Source organism: Gymnodraco acuticeps, unplaced genomic scaffold (assembly GCF_902827175.1).
Source record: "Gymnodraco acuticeps unplaced genomic scaffold, fGymAcu1.1, whole genome shotgun sequence".
In the NCBI taxonomy this organism is placed as follows: domain Eukaryota; kingdom Metazoa; phylum Chordata; class Actinopteri; order Perciformes; family Bathydraconidae; genus Gymnodraco; species Gymnodraco acuticeps.
Genome location: NW_022990398.1, coordinates 2,045,825 through 2,061,185, shown reverse-complemented (window position 1 = coordinate 2,061,185; position 15,361 = coordinate 2,045,825). Strand labels below are relative to the sequence as shown.

Here is a 15,361-nt window from a genome sequence, read left to right as displayed (position 1 = left end):
AACAGTCATTGTTAGTCAACGCTGTTTATAATAATGGTATTTTATGTGCTTGACTAGAAATGCATTAAATGTGCCCATCTCATTAAATGATGTGCCCCCTCTCAGTGAAATTAGTCTAGAACCACAGCTGAAATGTAGCGGATGTGTCTAAAGTCAGATTGTTGCTTTAATCCCCAGTTCCTCCTGTTCGCATTTCATCATTGAAAAAACAAACAAAAGATGCCATTTTAAAATCTCCTTTATTAGATTATTTGTTTGTATTGTTTACTTCTGAGGCACAGTAATACCCAAATAAAGAAAACACAAAAGGCAATCCATTTCCTTGACCCTGTGCTGCCTGTTGTGATCCCTGTAGCGTCCCTTCAAATAGCTTAGAGCTTTATTTTCACATTTAGCACCCACTTCAGCAGTCCGTTTGACACCAACCAGCACGTGGATGCATGCAGCTGTCAACAACAACACACTGCAGACTGCCCTGCGACTCAGAGGCAGTGCCATGACTTCCATCATGACCCGGATATTGCTTTTGTTCATCACGGTCACATTGTTCAATAATTATTTGTGAAATATAATGCTTAGTTGGCTGGAGCATCAAACACACTGGTTCACCTTTGTATGTACAATAACACACTCAACATAGCACTGCACACAGGGCAACACATATATACCCAGCCTGAATACACACTATACAACAATCACATCTTTAAAAAAAAAAGTCCAAACACATTCACAATAACAAGACTGCACAAATCTTCACCCCCCCAACACATACATCAGCTGATATGATTATTAGTCACATGCACTGGTCAAAGGTGGGGCGAGCATTCAGGCTCTTTCAAAAATAATTATCTTACATACACCATGTGAATATTTCACCTGGAGGAGAAGGCAGGACTTCTGTAAACAGCTTGTTGGTGTTTTTTTGTTTTTCTCTTTAAATATAAATATGAATGAACAGCAGCACAGTGGAGTGCTGATGGAAGGAGCGGTTAGCGAGTGTCATGCTGCGTCCAAGCCTCGTTAAAAGCTAAACAAATCTGCCGCGAGAAGAACAGTGGTTAAAAACAATTAACTGCTTTGGAAAATTAGCTGAAAATAAACAATCTGGAAACATATTTAAGTGAAGCAAGCGTTAATTGTAACTCAGAGGGGCCTCTCCGGGCCACAGATTTGGCGACTCCCGTCAATAAAAAGTGCGTGTAGTCCCGTGTGATATACAGTATGTCTGACAAGCAAACTCAAAACTATTTACAGAATGTACACAACTGAGTGGTTGTTTTTTTCTCTCCATCAGATACAGCAGTCTGTCAGTTTCTCAGCAGGACAGAGGTGGAGGTCAGAGGAATGATGAGTGGTCTGTCCACACAAGTCGGTCACTGGCTGATGCCCTGGTTGCTTTAGTAGTCGTAGCCGTTGTCTTCGTACAGCTCCTCCGCACTGCCGACTCCATTCCCCACCTCTGGAGGGCGCCAGAGGAGTGAGACAAACAGTCAGTGTACTGGATAATGACATGCAATAAGCATCATGCAGGGCGTTCAAATAGGGGAGGGGGGCTTCAAAAGAAAACAAGTATTGATACCATGCTAATAATACACATGTGGTTTGTTTGTGTTAGCTAATATTAGGCCTTGTGGATTTCTTCATGCCTTTTCACAATGTATTATGTAATTGTTAGTTGTGTGCAGTTGTGAGCAACGCTGTTCAAAGTATTGGTTCCTTTAGGGCTGCAGAATTTATGGAAATGTTATCAATCTCAATATGGACTAGTGCAATATTTAAATTGCAGTAGGAGCAATTCCCACTAACATTTCAAATCTTATCACAATTGCAAAAATCTGTCAAAAATAATCGCAATTATTTATATTTCCCAAATTGTGCAGCCCTTCTTTGAGTTGGCAAATGTAAATGAATCAGTCCTTGAGATGTATTACTTTTTGCACACTATGGCCCCGGTTCCTCTTTTATAGTACCAGTACATGTACATTCGACCAGTAGTACTGCCCGCCCCATAACACGTATCTTTAATGGACTACAAGTCATTTATAAGATGAAATAGCCTATGAATTTGCGTGCATTGATTCAACATCCCACTTGCATATACGTTATGTCATGACAGCATCTCAATAAAACAACGCACAATAAAGACAGTTCAATATGATTTTGGCTAATAGCTTTTTTTTTTAAATGCTATAAATATCATTATAGTTTAGTTGTGAATCATCATAGCAACTATAATCGTGAAGTGAAAATCTGATATTGTGACTAACTTTACAACCACATCAGTTTGCAATAAAAACACGCTTTCCCTTCTTATAGTATTTTAAAAGTACAGTAATCTCAATGGATAAGAAGAACGTATTTAATCAAGATTTGAATTTAAGTTAAACATTTGTGTTTCTACCCGATTGTGAAAAAAACAGACACGTGTCGGCGATGATGAACGCATTTCTGCAGTTACACTCAAATAAGATGTGAAAATAGAAGAAAAAGGAGCGATTGAGTTGAAAGTCGGGTGAAAATCATGAGCGGGAGAATTAGGTGGGACTGAAATGACTCACCTTTGACCCCCAGCTCTAGAGGCTGTCTAGACAGACTGGGGCGTCTATGAGCTCCCCTACACATGCCGTAGTCTCCAGTGGGGGGGGCAGTGGGGGAGGATTGGTGCATGAAGGGATGGATGGATTGATGAAGGGGGGGAGGGGGAGTGTAGGCGGAGAGTAGTCAGGTAACGAGGGATGCAATGGAATAAAAGGAAGTAGTCCCTGCTGGTGGAAACATGGAGAGGAGGTGGAGCACATCACACAGGCCGCTACTGGGGGTGACCTTCAACAGGAGAGGAAGAGGAGGAGCGTTCACAGACAGATGCATGCTGGGATGCAGAGACATGCTTATGATTCCTCATCTTTAGGTTAACAGACAAGAGAGGAATTTCAAAGTCACAACAAACAACAACAACACGGTACAAAACATCCGGGGCGTAAACACGTCCTCTGGCTGCGAGGCTCTCACCTGAGAAGATGAGTTTCTCCTTCATCACGTTCAGGTCTCGGCTGGACCTCCGGACGGCGGCCGCGCTCAGCATGATCTGCTCCGGGTTGTAGCTGCGCATGCCGCTGGTTCGATACCTGGGGGGGGGCACGGTTAGGGTCAGAGGCCGTCTCAAGAAGCAGCGCTCAGGTGCTATGCTCCATACATCTGGATGAGCTACCAGAAAACTGCAGGACTGCTGCTCTCCTTTTAAATCAAGGAGGAAGAATTTCCTCTTTGCAGTTGCCTTTTATTAAATTAAATAACTCTTATATCTGAGACTTTTTCGTGCATTTTAAACTTGTATATCTTATTCTATTTTAGCTTTTTTAAATTATTTATATATATAATCTTGTTTTTTTAATGATTGTTCTCAAATGTAATTGTTGGTTTGTTTAGCACTGTCTCTTGATGCTTTTAATGTTTTTATTTTAAAGCACTTTGAATTGCCTTGTTGTTTAAATGCGCTACATAAATAAACTTGGCTTACCTTGAGTCAACAATTACATCCCTAAATAATGCAGTTTGTAGCTCAGGGACAGTTTTGGTCCGTAGAGGGAAAACTTCTACAGTTCAGAAACGAGCTCATTGTTAGTGTATCGGGCAGAGCCTTAAGATGAACACTAAACAATGAGGACATTTTGTTGTAAGGCATTCTTTATTAGGTGTGTATTGTTTAACTGACAGGTTTCTTAATGGTTGATCAATAATGTACTTCATGAGTCAGTAAGACATTATGTGTTGCTAGGTTGTGAATAATCCAATCGCAGATATTTATATATATTTATCTGGAAGTAGTAATACATATATTCTGTATATATGTACTCCTCTTTAGCCCTTTCCAGAAAGTAAGTGGTTAAACGGTCCGTTTAGTTGAATAGATTGTTATTTAAAACAGTGTGATCTGCAAATAACACTTTGCAGAGATTCAAAAAAGATATATGTTTTCAGTTGAAAGTCATTGTTCATAGTGCCCTGCATTCACTATATATCTATTGAATGTACTTTCTGGATGAATAATAATTAATACAATTAAATACAGGAACGTTTGCTCCAGTCTGTATTTATTTAATCATTATTTGTGTGTCAAAGCAAAGAGATTCATTTCCTGCACGTGAAAGCGGCGCCTTTGTTTCAGTGAAAGCAACTTTGACTTCAATTAATTAACTTCTAACTCTGAAGCGTTGCTCAGAGTAACTGTAAGTGACGAAATGCAAAAGAGCAAGCTCTTAGCTGGTCAGCATCAATAAAAGTCTATTCTGAGGCACTTCCCCTGATCAATGCACAATCCTACTTCATTTGGACGTTTAGTCGTTGGGCTTAATAAGATGGAGAATACATTTAAATCTCATTGGCGACTTAATGCTGCGGATATGTTGTGCTGTGTGGGTGGAAAGCATTAAGCCCGTAGGGATAAGGATGTGAGCTTCTTCCGCTAGAGGAAGGATGCAGCAGTGCAGTACAACGATTCAGGTGACATGGAGACAGAGAAAATAAATATAGGAAGAAAGGTAGAGAGAAAAATCTGATGAAGTTTAATGTCATAACAGAGAGAACGACAAGACAACTGAGAACAAAATGGGAAAAAAGTCAAAAAGAAGGCAAAAAAAAGTGAGAAAAAAAAGAACGATGGATAAAGATGGTAAAAGACAGAAAGAGTGTGAAAGGACAGAAGACTTTGGGTCAGGAGAGGTGACCCAGTTACCTGATCATGTGATAGCTGAGAGAAGAGGCCAGAATGCAGCAGAGGAGGAGAGCATGCACATCAGGCAGAGGAAGAGGACGAGGAAGAGGCGGAAAGGACGCAAAAAGGACAAAAGAAGGCAGGAGACAAGAGAGGTCAGTTTAAAAGCCAGCAGGAGCTGCAGAAGAGCAGAGCACCGGATCGTAGAGAAAAAGACAAAACAAAAAGGAGAGATCTCTGCCCTTCATCTCGGAAGCACCAGGAGGAAAGCCATCTGTCTCTCTCCGACGCAAAGAGCAAGTGCTGCTGTCGGGTTTACATCGTTTAGCTTAGAAAACACATGCTCATAGGATCATCTTCATTACACAGAAGTGCAGGAGGAGAACACAGCACATCATTACAGTTTACACACGACACTACACACAATGCCATTTAGTCAGCCGCTCCTCTGTAGGGTCATTATTGGCAAAGTATTGTTTTAAAGGGATCAAACACAAGAGAACAGCATAATTATGTACGAGCTGCTAGTTTGTGTTCGGGTCAGATAGATTGAGAAAAAGTGTGTCGCGTTGCATGGGAGATTTAAGAGAAGAGTGCTCGTTAATATTCAGTATTTAGTGACAGAGAATACACACATGGAAAACAAAACCAAAGAGCAGTCTTTGTGCACCGTGCGGTCATTGTGTGGCTGTACTTACTTCTGGAAAATGAATATTCCTATGACTACAGCGAAGGAGATGAGGTCCACAGACACCCACATCAGGCAGTATTCATCTGGTCTCTGGAAACACACACACACGTTTATGGCAGAATCCACCACTGGGTGGCGCCTTGTGTCAACAAAACAATCGGTTATGTGAGCAGCCCCATTCAAACACACTTTGATTCATAAATCTACATTAAAGAAAATACATTTGAATTGGGAAACAGGGGATTATGCAGTCCTTTAAGATGTGCATTCATGTCAAAGTGTATTCAGAAGGCATTGCACTTGAACATAATCCTAAAAACGGTCAGTAATGTAATATAACAAGTTGAAAACCTGCATAAATACATTTTACCCCCTTAAAGGGTATGAACACAGGCTTTTCTGTCAATGTACGTCCACTGCTTGTTTTGCCACTAACAGGCTTGTGTTGTTATTACAAATTCCAACACTATGGAAAATAACATAAATGAATTCACTATATCCTTCTCTTGATGTGTACTGTTTTGTATTGTGTCCCACTCAAGGAGTAATCTCATTCTGAAATCACGCAATAAGACGTGACTTGGAGTCAGTGAGACTTGGAGAGCAGCTTTGCGTTATCAAAAACACTTTCCATGTTAGCTGATTTATACCATGTGGATGAGTCAAAAACCTCTTAGGAGATTTCAAAACGAGACTTCTCCTTGAGCAATACTTGGTTAGACATAATGATAAACAGACTAGATCAAGCACAAGGTAGAGAAAGATGTTTTCGTCAGTAAGAAAAACGACACGATCTGAGCTGTAAACAAGAGCAAAACAAGCATTGACTTTAACACCATCCAATGGCAGATTTCCCTTGACTTCACAGTTGACAGCAGATGGCCCAGCAGATTAAACTCTTCCTGAACCACAGCGGGGGGGCCGGGGTCACTTCCACATGTTGTCATGCAGGGTCCCCATATGGTGCTACAGACGGGTAGAGCAGGCTGGTGAAACGATAGCAGAGCGGCACAGTGTGGGTGCTACCCAGGTTCTCAGAAGGGGATTGAACTAGAAAAGACGAGTCATGCACGACTACAGCGTTCTACAGTGAAGAGACCTCGAATGAGTGTTTAAAACTTAGAGTATATTATGCTCGCTGCAGGAAATAAAGGAGTTCGGTTGAAAGCTAAGAACCCTTGTTGGTATAATTTGTTAAAATCTTGTTTAGTCATGCAGAGGTGAGGAAGCTTAAGGAGATGAGACAGGTTGTCATCTAATACCATCACATGATACAACCTATAGCCAGTTAATGAGATTTTACACTTTGAAATCCTGTTACCAAGCAGATCTTACAGGCTGGAAGGTCAAATAGAAAGACTATGGTGGAAAAAAGAAAGCCTCACACTTGAGAGCAAGAATAAAAAGTCAAAGAAGAAGCTAAACAGCATGTCCTGTGTCCTTACCATGAGCCAGATGGGGTAAGGCACCTTTTTGAGTATATGTGAGGCCTCGGAGGAGACGGAGGACACCCCGCTGCACCAGAGCACCGAGTACAGCCAGGGCTCGTTGATGGTGTACAGCGTGATGCTGATGTTACTCTGGGAGAAGTTTCTGAAGGAAAGGAAGAAGAAAAATACACATTTTATTATTACATTACATTTAGCTGACGCTTTTATCCAAAGCGACTTACAATAAGTGTGTTCGACCAAGAAGATACAACTTGAAGAATACAGAATCATATAAGTACATCAGGTTTCATAGAGCCAAAACATTTCAAGTGCTACTCAACTAGCTTTAGATAAGCCAGCCCTTTATTAGTATATAAGTGCTTTGTTAGTAATTGTATCGCTGGAAGTGGAGTCGAAAGAGATGAGTTTTTAGTCTGCGCCGGAAGATCTGTAGGCTTTCTGCTGTCCTGATGTCAATGGGGAGCTCATTCCACCATTTTGGAGCCAGGATAGCAAACCCACGTGTTTTGCTGATGGGAACTTGGGTCCCCCTCGCATGAATCTCATAAGGGCACGTATTTTAATTTAAATCTGTGTGGAGCTGTGCCCACCTGATAACAGTGTCAGGTTTATGTGTGTGTTCCTACCCGATCTCCTGCGTGCTGGCCTGGTTGTATCGGAGCAGCAGCCGGCTAATGCCGTCCAGATGGAGGCGCTGGAGTCTCCGTTTCTCCACTGAGGTCTGGATCAGACCGGGGGCCAGCTGCCTCACCTGAGCTCTGTGTTCATCTGGAGTCCACATCACCTTCACACAGCACAACACAAACTGTTCTTACACTGGTCCCAATCACACTTTGTGTCATTTATCACATCATTAATGAAGCATGGTCTGAATGAACATGCATAGTAAAAGGAAATCAACAAGACAGGAGGTAGTCGTGGAAGCCACCTGTCAATCACAAGGTAGCCTTGCCATAAAGCAGGGGTGGGGCCTCTGGGCCGTATACGGTCCGCGAGACAATTTGGTACGGCCCTCGAGGTAATTTATAAACACACGCAAAAAAAAAAATGTTTAAGAAATCTAGACCGCAAAAGAATTAAACAAGCGAGTGCCTGTTTTTCCTGGCCAAGGACAGGTTCCTAGAACACAACACGAGCCTACGTGTCATCACGTGGTATAGGGTTAGAGTTAGTTCTGACGGAGAGCACCGGAACGCCGCTCCGGCACTTCAGAAATTGTAGTACCCATAAGGAGCCGTACACATGCTGCAGTTTTTGCATATAGCTGTGTCTTTAGTTGAAAGCCCAGTGGCATCTGTTCATCTGACATACTGATCATACAATAACGCCATCGAAAATAATATGCTACATTACAGTGGAACTACTTCTGGGTCTTTGTGTTTCATTCAAGCTCGGCTGTGTGTGTCTGTGTGTATATGTGTGTGTGTGTGTGTGTGTGTGTGTGTGTGTGTGTGTGTGTGTGTGTGTGTGTGTGTGTGTGGCACGAGCCACATTTTGTTTGAGCGAGAGAGAGAGAGCGGTACCGGGGATTCGAATATAAGGAGCTTTTTCTACAACCAGGTGGAAGAGAGCTCTCCTGACTGAGAGGCTCAAATAACCTCAGCTCAGTGAGGTAAAGGCACATCTTTATATGATCATTATAGTTGCAAAAAAATAAGAGAATAAAGTAAACAGGTATAAAATACTATATGACAGTAAAAAAAAGTTGTTATTAATAAACAAGAATACAGTTTGAAAGGAGAGTGATTTGTAAAATATCCATAAAGAAAAATAAATCTGCTTCCAGGTCTGTTTCATCTGGGTGTTGAGAGAGGTATCCATAGATCTCCTGATGTTGCTCTCAAAGTGCACCAGATTGATATTTTTAACTTCATCATTTAAAAAAAAAAATCTTCTCTGGGAGTGGGGTCTGGGAATATGGGAGAATAAATCCACACATCTAGCTGCTCAAAATAGACATCTAAACATACTGCTATGGAAACAACACAACGCGGATCGAGTGTATCTAAGCCTTCAGTCCTTACTCACCAGGCTCTGAGGAACCCCAGATTCCTGCACAGCCTGCAGTGTATCATTGATCCAGCTGTCGTAGCAGGGGTGCTCCGGAGGGGGTCTCCTGAGCCGGAAAACCACCGTGCTGTTGTGATAGGAAGCCAGCCGCAGAAGCTGCTCCAGGCTACACACACTCTGATTGGCTATCAGCCGCTTCTCACGCGACGACAGGGTGTGCACCGTCCAGAAAGGGTCATCCTGAAACACAGGACGGGAGATGCATGAGGACGAAGATCAGATATATGTTTAACACAGGTGTCAGTTTTATTACAGTTACAAAAATAAACAAAATAGTATATCATAACATTAAGTAATTTAATTTGCATATTTTGAAAATCTGTAAACCTGCTTTCTTTATCCTAGTTACTCTAAACCAAAGCTTCTATCCTTTATAAGTAGTGCGTATGGAAGCCTACAGCAGATACATTTAGTGGAATATATTGTATATATATTCCTTGTTTCCTTCACATCCCTTCTTGCTTCACTGCTTCCTGTCAAAGGATAAAGGAGAGGAAGACGAGATGCATCTTATATAGGTCTTCCATAGTGTGCTTCACTTCCTTCCTTTTTGCTCTGTCATCTTAACATTCAACATGTTAATACAGATCAGGACAAATATACACGTGGACATCATACTATGGCAGATAATTGTCATGATTATGCACAGAACTGCTGAGGCTTTCCTTGAAATCCAGCTCACATGCAATGTAGAGAGACTGAGAGTGAGTGTGGAAAACAATTTAGATTGAGACAAATGTTGACGTAGCAGAGGCATCACAGCCAACTGTCTTTGCACGCTAATCTGAATGACGAAACATAAACTTCAGAAGAACAAACTGTATTTCAAAACAACATATGAATTTGAACCTACATTTAGAGTGCATGCATTTAAATTGAATAGAAAGCAAATACATGACCGGAGGGTGCTGTAGAAAACACAGCAGAGTATTTCAGTTCATGAAAAGCAATGTTTCTACATCACTGCATCTTGGTCAAGTTTATACTGATTCTCTTTCTCACAGAATGTGAAATAACATGGATTTACACAATCTGCAGCAAGTGGCTGAACAAGAATAAAGAAGCAGGTCAATTTTACATTTCTTGTAGAGTATGGTATGCAGGGAAGAATAATTCAGCAGGTTGAAACCAAACAATTATTTTGAAGCACTAGTTGACCCTCTGCAAACAGAAGAACTTCTCAAAAGCATTGATGGATCCCAGAATGCAGATGAAATAGGCATACTGATGATTCAATAGGCTAATGACCTTTATCTCACATCACTACACCACACAATGCCGTCGAACAGTTAAAATGGCTTCATCAGCAACCACTAACTACCTTGAGGAACCACTGTCCGGCGTTGAGCTGCCGCAGATCTGTCCAGTTGAAGGATGAGGCGTCTTCCATGTGTCTGTCGGGGAACACCTTCCCCACGTCTGTGGTCCTCCGCAGGGTGCGGTCGTGCATCAGGAAAGGCACTCCGTCCACACTGATGATCAGAGGTGGGAGCAGAGTTAGGAGATGCACTTTATGGTAAGGCAACATCTAGATATTTGTTTTTAACCCGCTGACATCAAATACAAGAACAGGGTCACACATATTTTTATAATAATTCAAACTGAGCAAGCCTAAAAAGGACTCAAAAGGATCAGCAGAGTTAACTGTCTCTCTAGTGAAGGCTTAAAGGAATTACAGCTCTCAAAAGGATGTCATATTTATTCAGATAAGAGCAGAACAGACAAGACTTGGTTAGAGCGGATAAGTCTTGAAATAATGTCACAAAAAAAAAAGGAAAAGGGAGTAGAGACAAGACAAAAGTGAATTGTGAGTCTTTATTTAAACAAAGCTGCTGATCAATATTTGAATACCAAATGACTTCTCTTTTATGACGAGAAAATAAAAATGCCCTCCCATTACTTAATTTGCATATCAAATTATTTGCAGAAAAAAACAATGCCTTCCCTGTGTGGATACAAGTGTGTGTGTGTGTGTGTGTGTGTGTGTGTGATCTGCTGGAGTCTCACAGGCGCTCTGGCTGTCATCAAGTCTAATTACTCAGCACAGCCAGGAGCTCACCTGTCAGCGGCCTGCACCGATCACACGCCCAGTCACCTCTACAGTGAGCGAACACACACACCCACACACACACCGGTTTCTCATACAGCAATAGAGTCAGATTTGAAGATGACAAAACGTGGAGTCCAAACAAAAGCTCTAACTCACAACAGGGCAACACCCCCCCACACACTTTTATATAATCAGTCATCTTCCATTACTGCACATGCATGAGTAGACATGTACAGGAACTATCCATGGCCATACAGAACCCCCCCCCCCCATTTTTTCTCTTCCCTCCCTCCTCCAAGTGTGTCTCTCTGAACATAGTCTGTCACCTCCCATTATGTGATGTCGTGCCTCTATCTACTGCCTGCTGATAGACTGTAGTGAGTCCAACGCTCTATTATTATGAATGTTATGTTAAAACACACACACACACACAAATGTGTGACTGTTGTAGAGAAAATCCCAAGTACAGTATGTGTTTAGATTGTTATTTACGAGACTTTTATGATGAAAGAATATGTTGCCTTGCCCATTTGCCTTTGACAAAAAACAATACACAGTTGATTGTCCACAGTTTTATCAAATGGGAATCAACACATGTGTTTCCATGTAAGCTAGGTCTGATTTAAAAAACTTTTCTCTCCTGTACTTTTTTTCTGGGTAATCTTTCTAAGTGTCTGACGAGAGAGTAACACAACTTGCTAACACAGAATATGTGTACCTTGTCTTTAAAGTACATAGAGATATTAAAACTCAACATGACAGAAACATGAATGCAGTGGGACAGGTTAGCTTCTTGTGACGAAAGTTAGTACCACGACAACAAACACGTGATAAGAAGAAGTCACCTGCCAAAACCTTTTTGTTACTGTTTTAAAGACACATTTTTCCAGAGCGACCCGGAAGGATTATCCCTACAAAATCCCTTTCTTAATTACAACAAAAATAATTAAAATCAGACTTTTAAAACTAGATTTTTTGTTCCTATTTCCCTCTCTTGGCTTCCATAAACCAAACAGCGAAGAAGAATGTAGAGATACTAAATAACTCTTCATTTATTTGGCGTGTGTGTGTGTGTGTGTGTGTGTACCTGATAGCCACGTCAGCCTCCAACCCGGTGACGTTCATCTGCAGAGCACGCTGGAAAGACCACAGTGTGTTCTCTGGAGCAAGCTGGAAACACACACACACACACACACACACACACACACACACACACACACACACACACACACACACACACACACACACACACACACACAACACACACACACACACACACACACACACACACACACACACACACACACACACACACACACACACACACACACACACACACACACACACCACACACACACACACACACACACACACACACACACACACACACACACACACACACACACACACACACACACACACACACACACACACCACACACACACACACACACACACACACACACACACACACACACACACACACACACACACACACACACACACACACACACACACACACACACACACACACACACACACACACACACACACCTCATCAGAAAGTGAAAACCCTGCCACTGCTGAAGAAAATCACAGATAAAATGCTGATTATTATTATTATACATATTATCAATTAAGTTGTGTTACAACATCAAAAATAATGTGGTGATTCATAGATGTGAAAATAGACTCCTTCCTTTTGAACATTTTGAAGGAGCAGAGACGAGGATTGCTCTGTAACTCAAGTCAAGGCTATGATCCATATCACAGTATTAGGTTAACATCACTTACTAGAAAAGCATTTTCCTATGAGTAAAGCTAATGATTTGGAAACACAGGAGAGGAATAATGCCGTAATCAATACAGAGTACTTCTGGTAAACAGATGTCAGTCATGTGACCACGTTTCTCACAGCATCGCAGAACCACTCCCAATTTTAGATTCCGCTGAAAGGATCGATCGCTCAACACAAATACCACAAACAGCAGCAGGGTGTGTTTTTGGATCGCGTGAGTAACTGTCACGAATAACTGGGAATCCTCCTTCATTTCCCTTCCAAGTGTTGCATAACACTGAGTCAGACGCTGTGCCAAGAACATCAATCACTCTCCAGGTAATATTTAGAAGCTATAACATGAATCCAAGCACATAAATCAAATATAAAAAGCAAAAACGTGCTTATGTTTGCATTCATCAGATTTGAACATGGCCTTCTGATGCATACTTAACTAACAGGCTCTAATACGAGTTTTTTTAAAACTGTATTTGAGTCTAAAATGTTAGCTGTGAGAGAGATGATGTGAAGTGATGGCAGTGAACGTGATTATTAGTAATGTCTAAATCGATTTTCTTTCACAGCAAGTTGCCAAGTCCAGCAGAACATATTTCCCTCCCATACATCACACAGTGAGAGCGCAAAGCTCCCACTGGGTTATGTTTGTAGACTATTTTCAGTTGCACTACACCAAGGTCATTAATAGACTAGAATAGCTCTGGGAATCGCAGAAGAAGAAAAATGAATAAAAAACAAGAGGAACAAATATCTGTAGGCAGTTTTCCTTCTGCCTTCTCCAAATCACAATCTTTGACACCATATATTAAAAGGCAGGTAGAGTGTGTGGCAGTGTGAAAGATATGAAAATACAATTTGTTTATTGTTGCCTGGTTTATTACCACATTCAGATGTATGGTAGTTGTCAGCAGACTCACCATGGGGGCTCCTTGGTGGCCAATGACATCAGGGCGTTGTTTGAGGGTGCTGGGGTCCATGATGCAGGGGGAGGAGATGTACAGCGGCACCACGTAGAGACCCAGCAGCACACTGAGATACAGCAGCACCACCACCACCTGGAACACTGGGAGAAGACAGACCATAATACAATTGTGACTGATATATATGGTGTGATAACAAACGTTGAAGGTTGGGAAGTGTGCTTATTTGCAGACACGAAAGCCACCCTCATGTCTGTAAGGTATATATGAAGCTACAACAGCAGTCAGCTAGCTTAGCATTAGGACGTCAGACCGGGGAAACAGTTAGCCTAGCACTGTCCAAGGGAAAATAACCAGCATAACAGCCCATCTAATGCTCACTAATGAACCGTTAACTTGTCTGATGTATCTGTTCAAACAACTAATCATTCAATCTTCTTAACAACTCTTCATTGCCCTTTTTTGGTTCCTGAGCAATGCACCTGCCATGACATAGCTGCATCTCTTAGCGATGATAGAGCGTTCATGTCATGTGGGTGCAGAAGCTCACAGGAACATAGAGACTGTACCAAGGCGTGTACCAAGAGTCTGCACGCATCTCTGTGTACATTACACAGTGTACCTAACGCACTAATAAAACATTTCCCATATATCCCAAGAGCTTGCACTCAGCACTGCTCCTCCTGTCTTCAGCAAAACACCAACAAAGCCTGAAGTAGTTTTGATGAAAGTTTGCGAGAATATTAAAGCACTGACATACCTATATTGCACTTTAGGCGTATATTAAAAATGGGACAATGACCATGGTGACTGTGACAGCTCCTGCCTATCTCCTAAAGTCTTGATTATTGTTTGTCCCTGAATGTAACACAGATCGTGGGAGTGTCAGATGAGAGCACCTGGTTGTCACATTACTGGAGATTAAAAGCTCCTATCCCGAGTGGCTCTCACTCTTTTTCCCTGATCTCCTTCCTGAGAGCAGCTCCGGACCTTTGTTTGGTGTTTCCTTTGGTTTTTACACCTTGCACTACATAATGCTCTCACATTCACATCTACACTACTGATATTACTCACAAACATTCCTCATACTGGTAGCTATGTCTTTATTTGTTTGCTTTTTTATAATAAATAGCGAGTCATTACACCCCAAGTGAAGGAGTTGAAGTATCTCGGGGTCTTGTTCTCGAGTGAGGGAACAATGGAGCGTGAGATGGGCCGGAGAATCGGAGCAGCGGGAGCGGTACTGCAGTCGCTTTACCGCACCGTTGTGACGAAAAGGGAGCTGAGCCAGAAGGCAAAGCTCTCTGTCTACCGGGCCATTTTCGTTCCTACCCTCACCTATGGTCATGAAGGATGGGTCATCACCGAAAGAACGAGATCGCGGATACAAGCGGCCGAGATGGGTTTTCTCCGCAGGGTGGCTGGTGTCTCCCTTAGGGATAAGGTGAGAAGTTCGGTCATCAGGGAGGGACTCGGAGTTGAGCCGCTCCTCCTTCGCGTCGAAAGGAGCCAATTGAGGTGGTTCGGGCACTTAGTTAGGATGCCACCTGGGCGCCTCCCTAGGGAGGTGTTCCAGGCACGTCCAGCTGGGAAGAGACCAAGGGGTAGACCTAGGACCAGGTGGAGGGATTATATCTCTTCGCTGGCCTGGGAGCGCCTTGGGATCCCCCAGTC

General features: G+C 42.2%; 1 protein-coding gene across 4 annotated transcripts in view; it reads right to left on the bottom strand.

Annotated features, from left to right (window-relative positions):
- Positions 1 to 220: 220 nt before the first annotated feature.
- Positions 221 to 15,361, bottom strand: part of gdpd5b (glycerophosphodiester phosphodiesterase domain containing 5b) — a 54,498-nt gene continuing 39,357 nt past the window's right edge. Inside the window, exons 8-18 of one of the 4 annotated variants that reach the window (XR_004569844.1) lie at positions 13,685 to 13,830; positions 12,061 to 12,143; positions 10,245 to 10,395; positions 8,882 to 9,103; positions 7,480 to 7,637; positions 6,848 to 6,995; positions 5,410 to 5,492; positions 4,733 to 4,747; positions 3,010 to 3,125; positions 2,559 to 2,823; positions 221 to 1,459 (exon numbers count right to left, since the gene is read on the bottom strand). Coding sequence is in view for 2 of the 4 variants with exons in the window: in XM_034224729.1 (XP_034080620.1) it covers positions 1,398 to 1,459; positions 3,010 to 3,125; positions 4,733 to 4,747; positions 5,410 to 5,492; positions 6,848 to 6,995; positions 7,480 to 7,637; positions 8,882 to 9,103; positions 10,245 to 10,395; positions 12,061 to 12,143; positions 13,685 to 13,830 (1,184 nt within the window). In the remaining 2 variants the exon portion in view is untranslated. The remainder of the gene's footprint in view (positions 1,460 to 2,558; positions 2,824 to 3,009; positions 3,126 to 4,732; positions 4,748 to 5,409; positions 5,493 to 6,847; positions 6,996 to 7,479; positions 7,638 to 8,881; positions 9,104 to 10,244; positions 10,396 to 12,060; positions 12,144 to 13,684; positions 13,831 to 15,361) is intronic. The other 3 variants (XR_004569845.1, XM_034224729.1, XM_034224730.1) reach the window with 3 other exon arrangements.